The following is a 12,520-nucleotide window of genomic DNA, read 5'->3' as shown; positions in this document are numbered from 1 at the left end:
AGACTTGCCCTCCATAAGATTCTCATTGCAGGTCCTGAACAGCAAGCAGAACAAGTATTAAAAAAAAAATAGATGTAAGCTTAAACTATGGTAGAGAAAGAACCATGGAAAGTTGATAAGGCAGTCAGACATTACCTGACATCACTGAGTGAGGAAGAGCAATCTCGCCATGGTGCGCACCAGTCCAGCACGACCGTCACTACACAAACAGCTGTTTGCGGTGCGTTACACAGTGAGTTTGGTGTATCAGTGTGAAGCAGAACTCTAATTACACTCCGATTGATGTATATGTTACGGCCAGAACCCGAAGTTTGGCCAGAACTAGAAGTGGCCGGCCACTTCGGGTTCTGGCCGGCCAATGCGCGAACTGGCCGCTGCGCTGCGGCCAATGTGAGAAATGAAACAATTCCTGTAAGGTTTAATGTGATGTTGTGGCCGCAGCGCAGCAGGGCAAAATGTATCACACATCTTTACTTTATTCAATGGCATTAAGCCGCCCGGCTTTTTCCTCTGCCTCTCTCTCTCCTTCTCTTTATGGGCACAGCCGGGCGGGGACACGCGTGTCCCTCCGGAGTCGTTCGTCGCGGCAGGGGAATCCTGCCGTTCTTGCAGAGCGGGTGCTGGCAGAAGCAATGTCTGCAGCCTCCCCGCTCTGCTCTCCTGCCGCGAGGAACGACTCTCCTGGACACGCGTGTCCCCGCCCGGCTGTGCCCATAAGAGAAGGGGAGAGAGAGGCGGGGGGGAGGAGAGAGAGGCAGAGGAAAAAGCCGGGCGGCTTAATGCCATTGAATAAAGTAAAGATGTGATACATTTGCCCGCTGCGCTGCGGTCACAACATCACATTAAACCTTACAGGAATTGTTTCATTTCTCACATTGGCCGCAACGCAGCGGCCAGTTCGCGCATTGGCCGGCCAGAACCCGAAGTGGCCGGCCACTTCTAGTTCTGGCCAAACTTCGGGTTCTGGCCGTAACATATACACATGCAAGATGTTTTAAAGCACTTTATGCCTGCAATTTAGCATTCAATGTGATTCCTGCCCTTAAACCGCTGCTTTGCGTCAAATCCAGATTTTCCCTGGGACTTTTGGCGTCTATCCCACTCCGCCATGCCCCCCTCCAGGTGTTAGACCCCTTGAAACATCTTTTCCATCACCTTTGTGGCCAGCATAAGTGTTTCTAGTTTTCAAAGTTCACCTCCCCATTGAAGTCTAATGCGATTCGCAAAAGTTCACGCAAACCGAACCTTCCATGGAAGTTCGCAAACCGAAAATCAGAGGTTCGGTCCATCTCTATACCTGAGGTGACATGTGACTTGATGAGATAGACATGGGTATGTACAGTGAATAGCACACAAATAATTAGGCTGTGTTCCTTTTTTTTTTTTTTCTTTCTCTGCCTGAAAGACATAAACATCAGGTATGTAAGTGGCTGACTGTCAGGAAGTGACTAGTGTGACCCTCACTGATAAGAAATTCCAACTATAAACCACTTTACTAGCAGAAAATAGCTTTTGAGAGCAGAAAAACCTATTTCTTCCTATCTTTCTAGCTAAATCTTGCTTTGTAGGTTAGATTAGTCAGATTGTTTGAAGCTGAATACTGGCTATAGAATGTAGTGTGATGTGGTATTGTAGATGCAAACCATGTCAGCCATATTACCTTCATATTGAATGTAATGGACACACCCTATTATGATTATCTGACATTGTTTTATTCATCGTGTATGCTCTGAGGTTTTATCTTAAGTATATTGCATATTAATATTAGCAATCGATATTGTGTGGCTACTAGACAGGTATTACCAGCCTGGCGTTCTATTAAGATCGCCAGGCTGGTGACCGGACGTGTTTTTTTTTAATTAAGAAAAAAAACACTATGCATGCAGCCAACTAAAAGTTGGCTGCATGAAAACCCACCAGAGGGCGCTCCTGTTGCATACTTCTGGCAATCAGAACTAACAAGAAAGGCCACGATGAGCGGCCTTTCTTGTTTCACAGAGCGGAGTGACGTCATCCGCCTGCGATCCAGCCCTTAGCACTGGCCGGAACTGTTTGGTCCAGCTGCGCTGGGTGGACCTTCTTTCGCCGCCTTCATTCAGTACCATAGTGCGTGTGTACGCACCTTTACACTCACCTCCTCTCCTCACATCCCCTTCACTGGCTGCCAATCACACCATCTACCTTTCCAGCCCTATTCCCCTCAATCGGAGGCTGCCAATAACACTCCCATCTACCTCTCCTGCAGCCCTATGTACCATCACCATCTTCACTAGCTGCCAGTCACACCTCATTCACCTCCTTTGCCTTTTCCCACCATCAGTCCCTTCACTGGCTGCCAATCACATCTACCTCTCCTACCATTTCTCCAGCCCAATCCCCAAACGTCAGTCCCTTCACTGGCTGCCAGTTATGCAAAAGATACCATTTAAAAGCTCTCCACAACTTGGCTCCTTACCTAAAACTTATTTCCAGATGCCATCCTACATGCAGTCTCTGCTGTACTAATATTCTACGGTCTTCTCTGGTCACCTCTTCTCACTTCCACGTGCTGTAATTACAGCTATAGCGGCACTCAGTGAGTAACTTTAGCGCCATCAGAAGACTGAGCTAAAGCTACTTTTTAAAACACTAACTCAGCCTCCAGCAATAGCTGGAAGCCAAATTACATCATTCCCCACTATCCATGTCAACCCACAATAGTAATTAATGCAGCTGGGACTTGGGCAGCTGCAGGATAAGCCATATACCGGCTGTATCTTGCACCAAAATCTACTGGCGGCGATTTCATATGTATACTGCTTACAAGACTTCATTCATCTCCCCTCCTCTGGAACACTCCCCTTAACACATCCACCACTCACCTTTTTAGGCACAATCTGAAAACTCAATCTTCCGGCAAGCAAACTCTCCTACCTAGCACACTTCAGTTTTCCTTTACTTACTCTCCTATCTCTTAAACCTTAAGATCGTAAGGCCTTTTGTCCAGGGCTCTTTTCCCCTTGTCTCACAATGCTGTGTAGTGTGTGCATACCTCCCACCCGTGTAACAATACGTAGTTGAATTTATTCACTGCCTCGGCAGTAATCCATTTTCTTTTGTTCACTATGTTACCTTATATGCGGTTGTACAGCATCACAGAAGATGCTAGGGCTATATAAAATCAATAAGTAGATCAAGGAGGAAAACACTTCTACACCTTTCCTTGGGTGGTAGTTTCAGGTCAGGTTGTGGGACAGTTGTTGGTTGCTTGCGTACAGCAGTTGTATTTCTATTAAGAGATGCTTATTCGGTGGCGCAAAGCACTCCGCCACATGTCACTAGTGCAGCTGCTGCACACACCAACATTAAATAGCTTTGAGGCAGCATTAACTGGGGGGGGGGGGGGCAGAGAACAGGGGCATGGTAGGCCTGATTTGAGCCTACTACACATACTTGCTCCCCATTTTTGAATTTTTACAAGGGCTAAAGTAAGGTATCTTAATACAATTTTATAGTTTTGCGCTTGCCACTACATTCAAGTCTATCATGTCACCTCATGTATCCTATAAAGCCCATGTTCAAGCATAGTTTTCTCCCAACCCCATATGGTTTCTACCCAGCTGAAATTTCACCCAACACGAGCCAAGTGTCCTGCCCACAGCAACCACTTCTCCTGAATGGAAGAACAGATAGTATTCCTTTAGGCATCAGTTGCGCAAAAAAAAACATGTAACAAAAAAACCCCTCTGGGGTATACTTACCTGGGAAGGGGAAGCCTCAGAGTCCCAATGAGGTTTTCCCATCCTCTGTAGCTCAGGGATCTCCAGTGCTGGCTCACCCAAAACCTCCTCGACAAAGTTGACAAGTAATATATTAATTTACTGTGATCCTGCAAGTGGAAATAGCTAAGTCATATCCGCTCTACTGCGCAGAAGTCTTTGCACCAGCACAGTAGAGCGGAATGATGGGGCTCAGCCATTTCTGCCTTAGACCCAAGAAAGAGCTGCTACTGCTCTGGATCACGGTAGGTAAATATTTAACTCACTGCTATTGAAGGGCCACAGTACAGGAACGCCAAGACATCGGAGGACAGAGGAAGCCTTGTTAGGATCTCAAGGCTTTCTTCTGAAGTATCATTCCCCCCCCCCCAGGTTTAGTTACAGGTTTCTTTAACCGCATTGTCCTCCTCGACGTAGTTCCACATCAAGGAGGACATGTGCGCTCCCAGCCCGCGGTTCGTTAGCCAAGGAGTCAATGAATCGGGCCATAGTGCCTGATTATTCTTCTCCCCTGCAGAAACAGCAACAGCTTCGCTTTTTCTGACTCCTAAGGGTCTAAACTTTAAATATCTATGTAAAGATGACTTTTTTTTTAATAAGCCTGTAAATAGTGATGGATGCAAAACGGAAAAATGCTTTATTTCCAAATAAAATATTGTCACCATACATTGTGATAGGGCTATAAATTAAACGGTGAAATACCCAGGACAAATGGGCAAATACATGGGTTTTAATTATGGAGGCATGTATTTTAAAACGGCCGAAAACTGAGAAAAAGATTTCAGTTTTTCTTATTCTTACTGTTAAAATGTATTTACAGTAAGGTAGCTCTTAGCAAAATGCACCACCCAAAGAAATCCTAATTGGTGGCAGAAAAAAAAAAAAAAAAAGATATAGATCAGTTCATTGTGATAAGTAGTGATAAAGTTATAGGCTAATGAATGGGAGGTGAACATTGCTCAGATGCATAAAGTGAAAACGACTGAGGGCTTAAGTGGTTAAGACATTCTGGAGTTGTGTTGAAGCAGTTTTCAATGAAAGAAGTGCACACGCATATTTCAATGGTTTTATTTAAGAATCCTACATTGACAAGTCTTGTAAAAAGCATCCAAACACAGAACACGACTTCAGCAAACAGCATTCTGGGTATTACTTACAAACCAAAACAATCCCAACACTCTAGGATCAGGAGCACCTCATGCCACTCCAGAGCGTTCACCACCCACCCCACCAGCATCAATTGCAGTTCACAAAGACTCACATTGTCAGTAAAACAGAAAAGAATGCACACTTCATACAGCATTCACAGGAGTAGACATTTTCAGGAAAAAAGGGAGGGAAGCAAAAAAAAAATAATAAAAAAAAAAAATTACACAAACTGTTTTCAAACAATAATCTTTTAGGCAGGAAAGGCCCCAGTCTTCCAAAATGGACAAGTCCTTTGAATGCAAGAGACATTCGTACGTTACTGGCTCCCACTGCTCTCTGCACACTCTCACCAAGGCCACCGGATCATCGAGAGACACATCGTCAACTTCATATCTTTATAAAAAAAATTCCCAAAATGCACCACCAAGGTTGCGCACGCGCTCTGTTTCTCGCTCATACCCATGCCTCTCATTCGTTGGTAAACACCAATCCCACAGTTCAATCAAGCCTTCTGGATCCACCTCATCACAGGCGTGCGTTCAAAAGCGCTGGCACGACTTCCACGAATCTAAAGTAGCGGATAAAAATGGCTCACCCACCGTTCGAGAAAGGCTGTAGAGGAGGCGTTCTTGCTGGGTAATGGTGTGTAGGAGGGGGGAGGAGCAATCCAGGGCGGTTTAGCAAAGAGCGGCTTGCATGTGTCGGCAGGTCCCAGGTAGACAAAAGTGAGAAGCAGAGATCAGTTGTTGAAGCAGTGAACACATTAAAGGGAAGACCGCTATAAACATAATCTGACTCATTTACATCATGTAAATATATAAAAAAGGAAAAAAAATTAAGTTACACTGGGTAATCCCAACTGATGGCAAGTGAAATGTTCTTCACCATACAAGCTACGGTTCGAGATCAGAGAAATATTTCACCTGAACAAACATTTCTACCTCTGAAGATGAAACTTACAGGCACAACTGAAGAAAACCTAAAAAATTGATCCCCCAATATTTCCTCTTACATACTTACCACAAAATTAGGAAAGGTTTTATCTACCCCCAGTCACCCAATACACATTACTCGTGAAAATTACATCCCCCACCCGGAGGACTTGGAATCCATGCTTGACCCAAAGCCTCCGTTGAAGCCAGTGCCCGATCCAGTATTCGGGGAGCCCCAGCCTATCGCACCAGAGTTCGAGCCGTAGGAATTGCTGCCTGACCCGAAGCCTTGCGTCTGGTCTCTCGGCTGATTGCCTTGCGCCTGGTTGGTGCCTTGTGGTCCAGGCTGGTTTTGCTGGCTTGCCAGCATACCCATCATGCCCCAGCTGCTCTGAAGGGCTGCCTGAGCAGCAGCCATCATTGCTGGGTTGATGCTAAAGGCCCCAAAGTTCATTCCACCGCCTCCACCCCCCATGTTATTTGGCTGGTTGTTGCCAACTGCACCGCTGTTTGGCCTGTTGTTGGGGTATCCCTGATTCCCAAAATTTGGGCCCGGGAATCTGCCACCTCTTTCTAACGGGGCTCTGTTATTATTGTGTTTGGGCTCTGCAGTAGACACGTGAACGCTGACGCCTTTAATGATGAGGTCTTCTCCACACAAAGACTCCGCTACCTAAAAGAGAAAGGAAAAGAGTTTTAGGGCATCCCTTCCCAAAACTTTGAACAAAGCACAAGTTTATCAGTGAACGCAAAACCTGACAAATCTGCAATGCAGTCATGTGCGCCATTAATCTTAATTACACAATTCCCAATCCAGCAGCATGGTTTTGTAAAGGGGGTCCTTGGTGTAAATTGCTTTGTTACTAGTGTATACATTTATCATTGCCAAAGGCAAATGACTGCCTTGTGACCAGGTTTTTTTTTTTTTTTTTTTTTCACACACACACACACACACACACACACACACACACACACACACACACACACACACACACACACACACACACACTTCAGGCCACTGCAGCTTTAAAGGGACTCAGACACATCTCATGGGCATGCCTTTAACCTCCCTGGCGGTAACCCCAAAGGCAGTTCGGGGTAAGCCGCGCAGGAGGTTCTCTCAGGCCCTGCTGGGCCGATTTGCTTATTTTTTTTTTTTGCTGCACGCGTCAGCACACCGATCGCGATGAGGTGGATCGGGACTCCCAATGACGTCACGACGTCGCTGACGTCATCCTGCCCCGTCGCCATGGCGATGGGGGAAGCCCTCCAGGAAATCCGGTTCTTTGAACGGGATTTCCTGATCGACGCGGGCAGAGGGATATCATGTAGCGAGCCCTGGGCTCGCTACATGTTTTAAAAAAAAACAAAAAAACCTGCTGTGCTGTCTCCTGGTGGAATTTATTAGACCGCCAGGAGGGTTAAAGGAGTTATCAGGGAAAAAAGAAAAAAAAAAAAAAAAATTATGAATAAGTGCTACTTACCGGGGGCTTCCGCCAGCCCCAAGCTCCCAGCATGACACCCGCCACAGCTCTCCCAGCAGCCATTCGCCGCAGCTCGCTCCCGGTCCCCGGCGATGACGTCAGGCCGACCTCCAATCACCGCCATGTGGGCCGGAGAGGACTGCGCAGTCCGCCCCCACATGGCGGTGATTGACAGCGCCGCTCGGCCTGACGTCATCGCCGGGGACCGGGAGTGAGTTGCAGCAAAAGGCTGCGGGGAGGGACATGCTGGGAGCTTGGGGCTGATAACTCCTTTAAAGGGAAGGTCCAAGCATAATAAAATAATGAGTTTCACTTACCTGGGGCTTCTCCCAGCCCCCTGCAGCCATCCTGTGCCCTCGCAGTCACTCACTGCTGCTCCAGTCCCCCGCTGGCAGCTTGCCGACCTCGGAGGTCGGCGGGACGCATTGCGTACATTATGCATTCCCGCTAGTGCAGGAACATTAACATACATTTTACGCATTACTGGTTTAATTCGTAAAAATGTACGCATTGAACCAGTAATGCGTAAAAATGTATGTGTTAATGTTCCTGCACTAGCGGGAATGCGTAAAAATGTACGCAATGCGGCCCGCCGACCTCCGAGGTCGGCAAGCTGCCAGCGGGGGACTGGAGCAGCAGTGAGTGACTGCGAGGGCACAGGATGGCTGCAGGGGGCTGGGAGAAGCCCCAGGTAAGTGAAACTCATTATTTTATTATGCTTGGACCTTCCCTTTAAGCCAGATGACTTCCAACAAAGTCGTGCTATGACCCCTCTTGCAATGAGGAACCTCTTGCAATGGTCATGCGTGTTACTTCCTCTTCCTGCTTCATTCAGTTTATGCACATCTCCAACAGAGAAGACAGGGGTGCCCCGGAAGTTATAACATAGCCAATATGGCAGCCGTGATTTTTTTTATTCAAAATCGAGAAAAAAAACAACAACGATTTGGTGTAGAAAGGGGATTCAGGCATCAAATAAAATAGGACAACACAAGCTACAGAAAGGTATGCATCTTTAAGTACTGGTAGGAGTCTTAAAGGCATGCCCATGAGAGGTGCTCGGAGTCCCTTTAAAAACTTGCTGCAGTGCCGTACAACTTTATTTATATAGTGCCCACATATTACACAGTGCTGGACAGAGTATATATTGTCTTATCAATAACTGTCCCTCAGAGGGGCTCACAATCTAGGCAACTAAGCTCACAAATTAATCTTGGTCCCTTTTGCCACCAACAGAGCTTTCTGCGGTGACTTATTTAGGTTTTTTATTTTAATAAACTTTGCTAGGTTTTTTTTTGTATATACTTATCTTCCCATCTCCCCCCCCCCCCCCCCCCTGAGATCCAATCAGCATGATCCCTCTCAGAGACCAGCCTATGAGAGGGATCACCGTGTGCCTCCCCTGGGAACAGCTCAGTGACAGAGATGTCCCCTGTGCAGCTCTGCAGTAGATCGCAGCGCTGCACAAGTGATTATCGCCTTTTCTTTCAGCCTGCCAGTCGCGTCTAGCAGGTTTACAGATGGGGGGTGGGTGCAAATGCAAGCCCCTGCAATCTCCACCCCAGGACTTGCTGATCGGAGTTAGGCAGTCCTGTGGGTGCCACCTTCCCGGCATTAGGGAAAGGAGTTAAAGGGACTCCGAGCTCTGAATAAAAAACGAAATTGGTACTCAACTAAGGCTTTCTGCAGCCCACCGTAGGTAGGGAGGTCCCACGACATCCATCTGGCTCTTCTCCCTGGGCCTGTCCAGAAATGGATGCTCGGCGGCACTGGGCCCGAGTGTCAGGCTCCACTTCCTTAAACGTCACGGCTGTTGATTAAACCACGCATGCACAGTACTGTCACGCCGACTGCCGTGAGGCGGCCGGCGTGGTGAGGACAGACGTGACGTTTCAGGAAGAGGAGCCCGACACTCGGGCCCAGTGTCACCGGGAGCCACCATTACTGGACAGGCCCAGGGAGAAGAGCCAGATGGACGCTGTGGGACTTCCCAACCTACGGTGGGGTGCAGAAAGCCCCAGATGAGTACCAATTTCATTTTTATTCAGAGCTCGGAGTCGAGCGGACGCTCCCTGTCAGTTCATGGCGGGGGGCCCCGTGAACAGTCCGAGAGCCTGCGATCGCGGCTCGCAGGCTAAATGTAAACACCCGGGGACGTAATCCCCGGTGTTTACATTATACGGCGCTGCTGTCACAGCAGCGCCGTAAAGGAGATCAGCGATCCCCGGCCTCTGATTGGCCGGGGATCGCCGCCATCTGATAGGCTGAAGCCTATCTGAGGCGGTACAGGACATCCCCCTAGTGGGAATAAAAAAAAAAAAAAAAAGAAAAGGGAAGTCTGATCGCCCTGCCTGCAACCTGATCTGTGCTGGGGGCTGAAGAGCCCACCCAGCACAGATCATAGAAAAACTGGCCTATGGCAGTCTCCACCTCTCACTACAGTGGTCTTTTAAAGTGAAACAATGATGAGAAACAATTCTCTCTCTCTCCTATCAGGACTGGAATCGGTACAAAAATCATCCAACTTGATTATGAAATCTCCGACTCTTGGCACCCAAAAATTGCTCCAGACATCTCCACAGCCCTTCTTCCTACTACTAAAATGACTGATATTTAAACTTTTAAGTGGTATGGTTTTGTCTCAGCACAATGAAAGCCTGCCCCATGTCTCAGTGGTAAAATACATGAACTTTTGATCTTTTCATGCATGTAAGCTGCAGCTTATAAATCACCCACTGCTCCTACCCTTCTGTCCCAATTACATTATACATGCCTACAACACAGTGGAAAGGATTGGCATTCCACTACCAATCGCAGTGTATATATCACAAGAGAAAATCCTTTGGAGTCTCCATTTTAACATCCGTGGCGTTCCAATTTACCAGGATTTCTGTGCAAGTGATTCAGCTAATTTTCATAATTTTACTGTTACGTGCCAAAATGTGTCAAGCAAGGGTCTAGTATACAGTGCAGGAGTGTATTAACGTGTATGCACGTCAATACTGTTCACAGCATGTTTTTTTATTGACATGTATAGCCATCAATACTGCTAGGGAGGTTAATTATCTTGAAGCCAAGCCTGATGTAATTTCCTCCCTTATGCTGCATACACACTTGAGATAAAAGTCTCTGGAAAAGGCAAGATCACAGACCAATTTTACCCCATTCCATGTAGTATGAGAGCCCTACTCTACACAGTCTATTCTATGGAGCTGCACTCCCCATCAGATAAAATCTTTGCAAGATGCTGCACACAGAGATGCCGTACACATTCAAAAGATCATTATCTGCAAAAGATCTCTTCCTGCAATAGATCCATTCCTGCAAAATGCATTCATAGTCTATGAGCTCTGCAGATCCTCATATACACCTTGTTTAACAGACATTCATCTGCATATCTGGCAATCATCTGCAGATCTGAAAATCCATCCTGGTGGATCTGATCTGCAGATGATTGCCTGCTAAACAAGGTGTGTATGATGATCTGCAGATCTCAGACTATGAATGCATTTTGAAGGAATGGATCTATTGCAGGAAGAGATATTTTGCAGATAATGATCTTTTGAATGTGTACGGGCATCTTTGTGTGCAGCATCCTGCAAAGATTTTATCTATTGGGGAGTTCAGCTCCATAGAATAGACTGTGAAGGTATGGCTCTCATACTACATGGAAGGGGGTAAAATTGGTCTGTGATCTTGCCTTTTCCAGAGACTTTTATCTCAAGTGTGTATGCAGCATTACTCTCCTCTGCCTGATTGTGTATGCACTGCCCACCCAGGTCTGCCATAGAAAGTGCATTGTCTCAGCATGAGAAATATTGGCCAGAGGGGAACAGAGGGGTGGGAGGGGAAAACCGAAGGGAAAGACTTCAGCCAATCAGGCTCAAAAAGTTAAGCCTAAGGGAAAGTAAAGTAGTAAGAAAACAACCCAGTATGCCCTGCAACTTCCTTTGAGTGGCAATGTACCAATAAGAGTCAGGTAGACAGGGGAAAGAATTTATCAACAAGTAATAGTGATTTTTAACTTTTGGATTGTTTGGTTAGCATCCTTATTACTTGCCAGATAAAAATAGTGATTTTTATTTTATGCCCGACAGTTACACTTTAACTACTTAATCACTTTGTCCTCCTTGACGTATAAAAACGTCGAGGACAGGCGCGCTCCCGCGGCCGATCGAGCGCGTGCACGCGCACTCCCGGCCGCGGAGTCGGTAGCCACGGAATCAATGTATCGGGCTATGGAGCCCGATCATTGATTCCTCTCCCCCGCTGAAAAAGCGACAGCTTCTCTCGGAAGCTTTGCTCTTTCTGAAGCTGTGTCCCCTCTAAGCGTACATTGTACGCTTAGAGTGACGTCATGTAAAAAAAACAAAACAAAAAAAAAAAAAAACGAGATTGCCATCTTGTGGCCAAAAAGTAAAACTACAAGTACCGTATATACTCGCATATAAGCCGACCACCCAACTTTTACCTCAGAAATCAGGAAAATGTCAATGACTCGCATGTAAGCCCCCTCCCCACTATAGCCCCCACCATAGGATAAATAGACAGGTGTGTCTTAAGTATGAAGAATCCCCACACAGTTATAAATAGCCAGATGTGCCCTGTATTAGGCAGTCCCCTATTGCCAGATGTACCACCCATTAGGCTTCCCCCCATAGTTAAATATGCCCCCTATATTAGAAATCCCCCCCATAGCCATATGTGCACCTCCACTATAGCCATATGTGCCCACTATATTAGGCACCCCGCCTATTTAGCCAGATGTGCCCCCTGTACCTCCCTATATTAGCTGCAGTAGATGCTCTCCTCCCCTCCCCCATGCTTGCAGGGTGTGCAGTAGTGGCTTAACGTACCTATCTGCGCTGGGGCTGTCTGCTTTAAGTATGCTGCCAGGAGATATACCGCTTTGTGAAAGAAGCTTTCCGCCTCCCAGCCGGCGGCTCCGTGCCCACAGGAATGTCCCCGGCCACTAGTACGGGATCACAGCAGTGACGTCAGCGCCGGGGTATCCTATTCCGCTTGTGAGACACGCGCACTGTGTACCAAGACGCCACTAGAGGGCGTCACAAAGATGAGCCAACGTGAGCGTCACAGGCTGAATAGGAGACCCCGGCGCTGACGTCACCGCTGCGATCCCGTACAAGTGGCCGGTGACATTCCTGTGGGCACGGAGCCGCCAGCTGGGACGCAGAAA

At 47.1% G+C, this 12,520-nt stretch overlaps 1 protein-coding gene across 2 annotated transcripts in view; it reads right to left on the bottom strand.

Annotated features, from left to right (window-relative positions):
* Window positions 1–4,810: 4,810 nt before the first annotated feature.
* Window positions 4,811–12,520, bottom strand: part of LOC137521805 (TAR DNA-binding protein 43) — a 20,884-nt gene continuing 13,174 nt past the window's right edge. For both annotated transcript variants that reach the window (XM_068241544.1, XM_068241545.1), the window contains exon 6: window positions 4,811–6,512. In XM_068241544.1, the coding sequence (XP_068097645.1) occupies window positions 5,988–6,512 (525 nt within the window). In that variant the 3' untranslated portion in view covers window positions 4,811–5,987. The remainder of the gene's footprint in view (window positions 6,513–12,520) is intronic.

Source organism: Hyperolius riggenbachi, chromosome 6 (assembly GCF_040937935.1).
Source record: "Hyperolius riggenbachi isolate aHypRig1 chromosome 6, aHypRig1.pri, whole genome shotgun sequence".
Classification (NCBI taxonomy): Eukaryota; Metazoa; Chordata; class Amphibia; order Anura; family Hyperoliidae; genus Hyperolius; species Hyperolius riggenbachi.
Note: the sequence above shows the minus strand (reverse complement) of the source record. Positions and strands in the feature narration are given on the sequence as shown.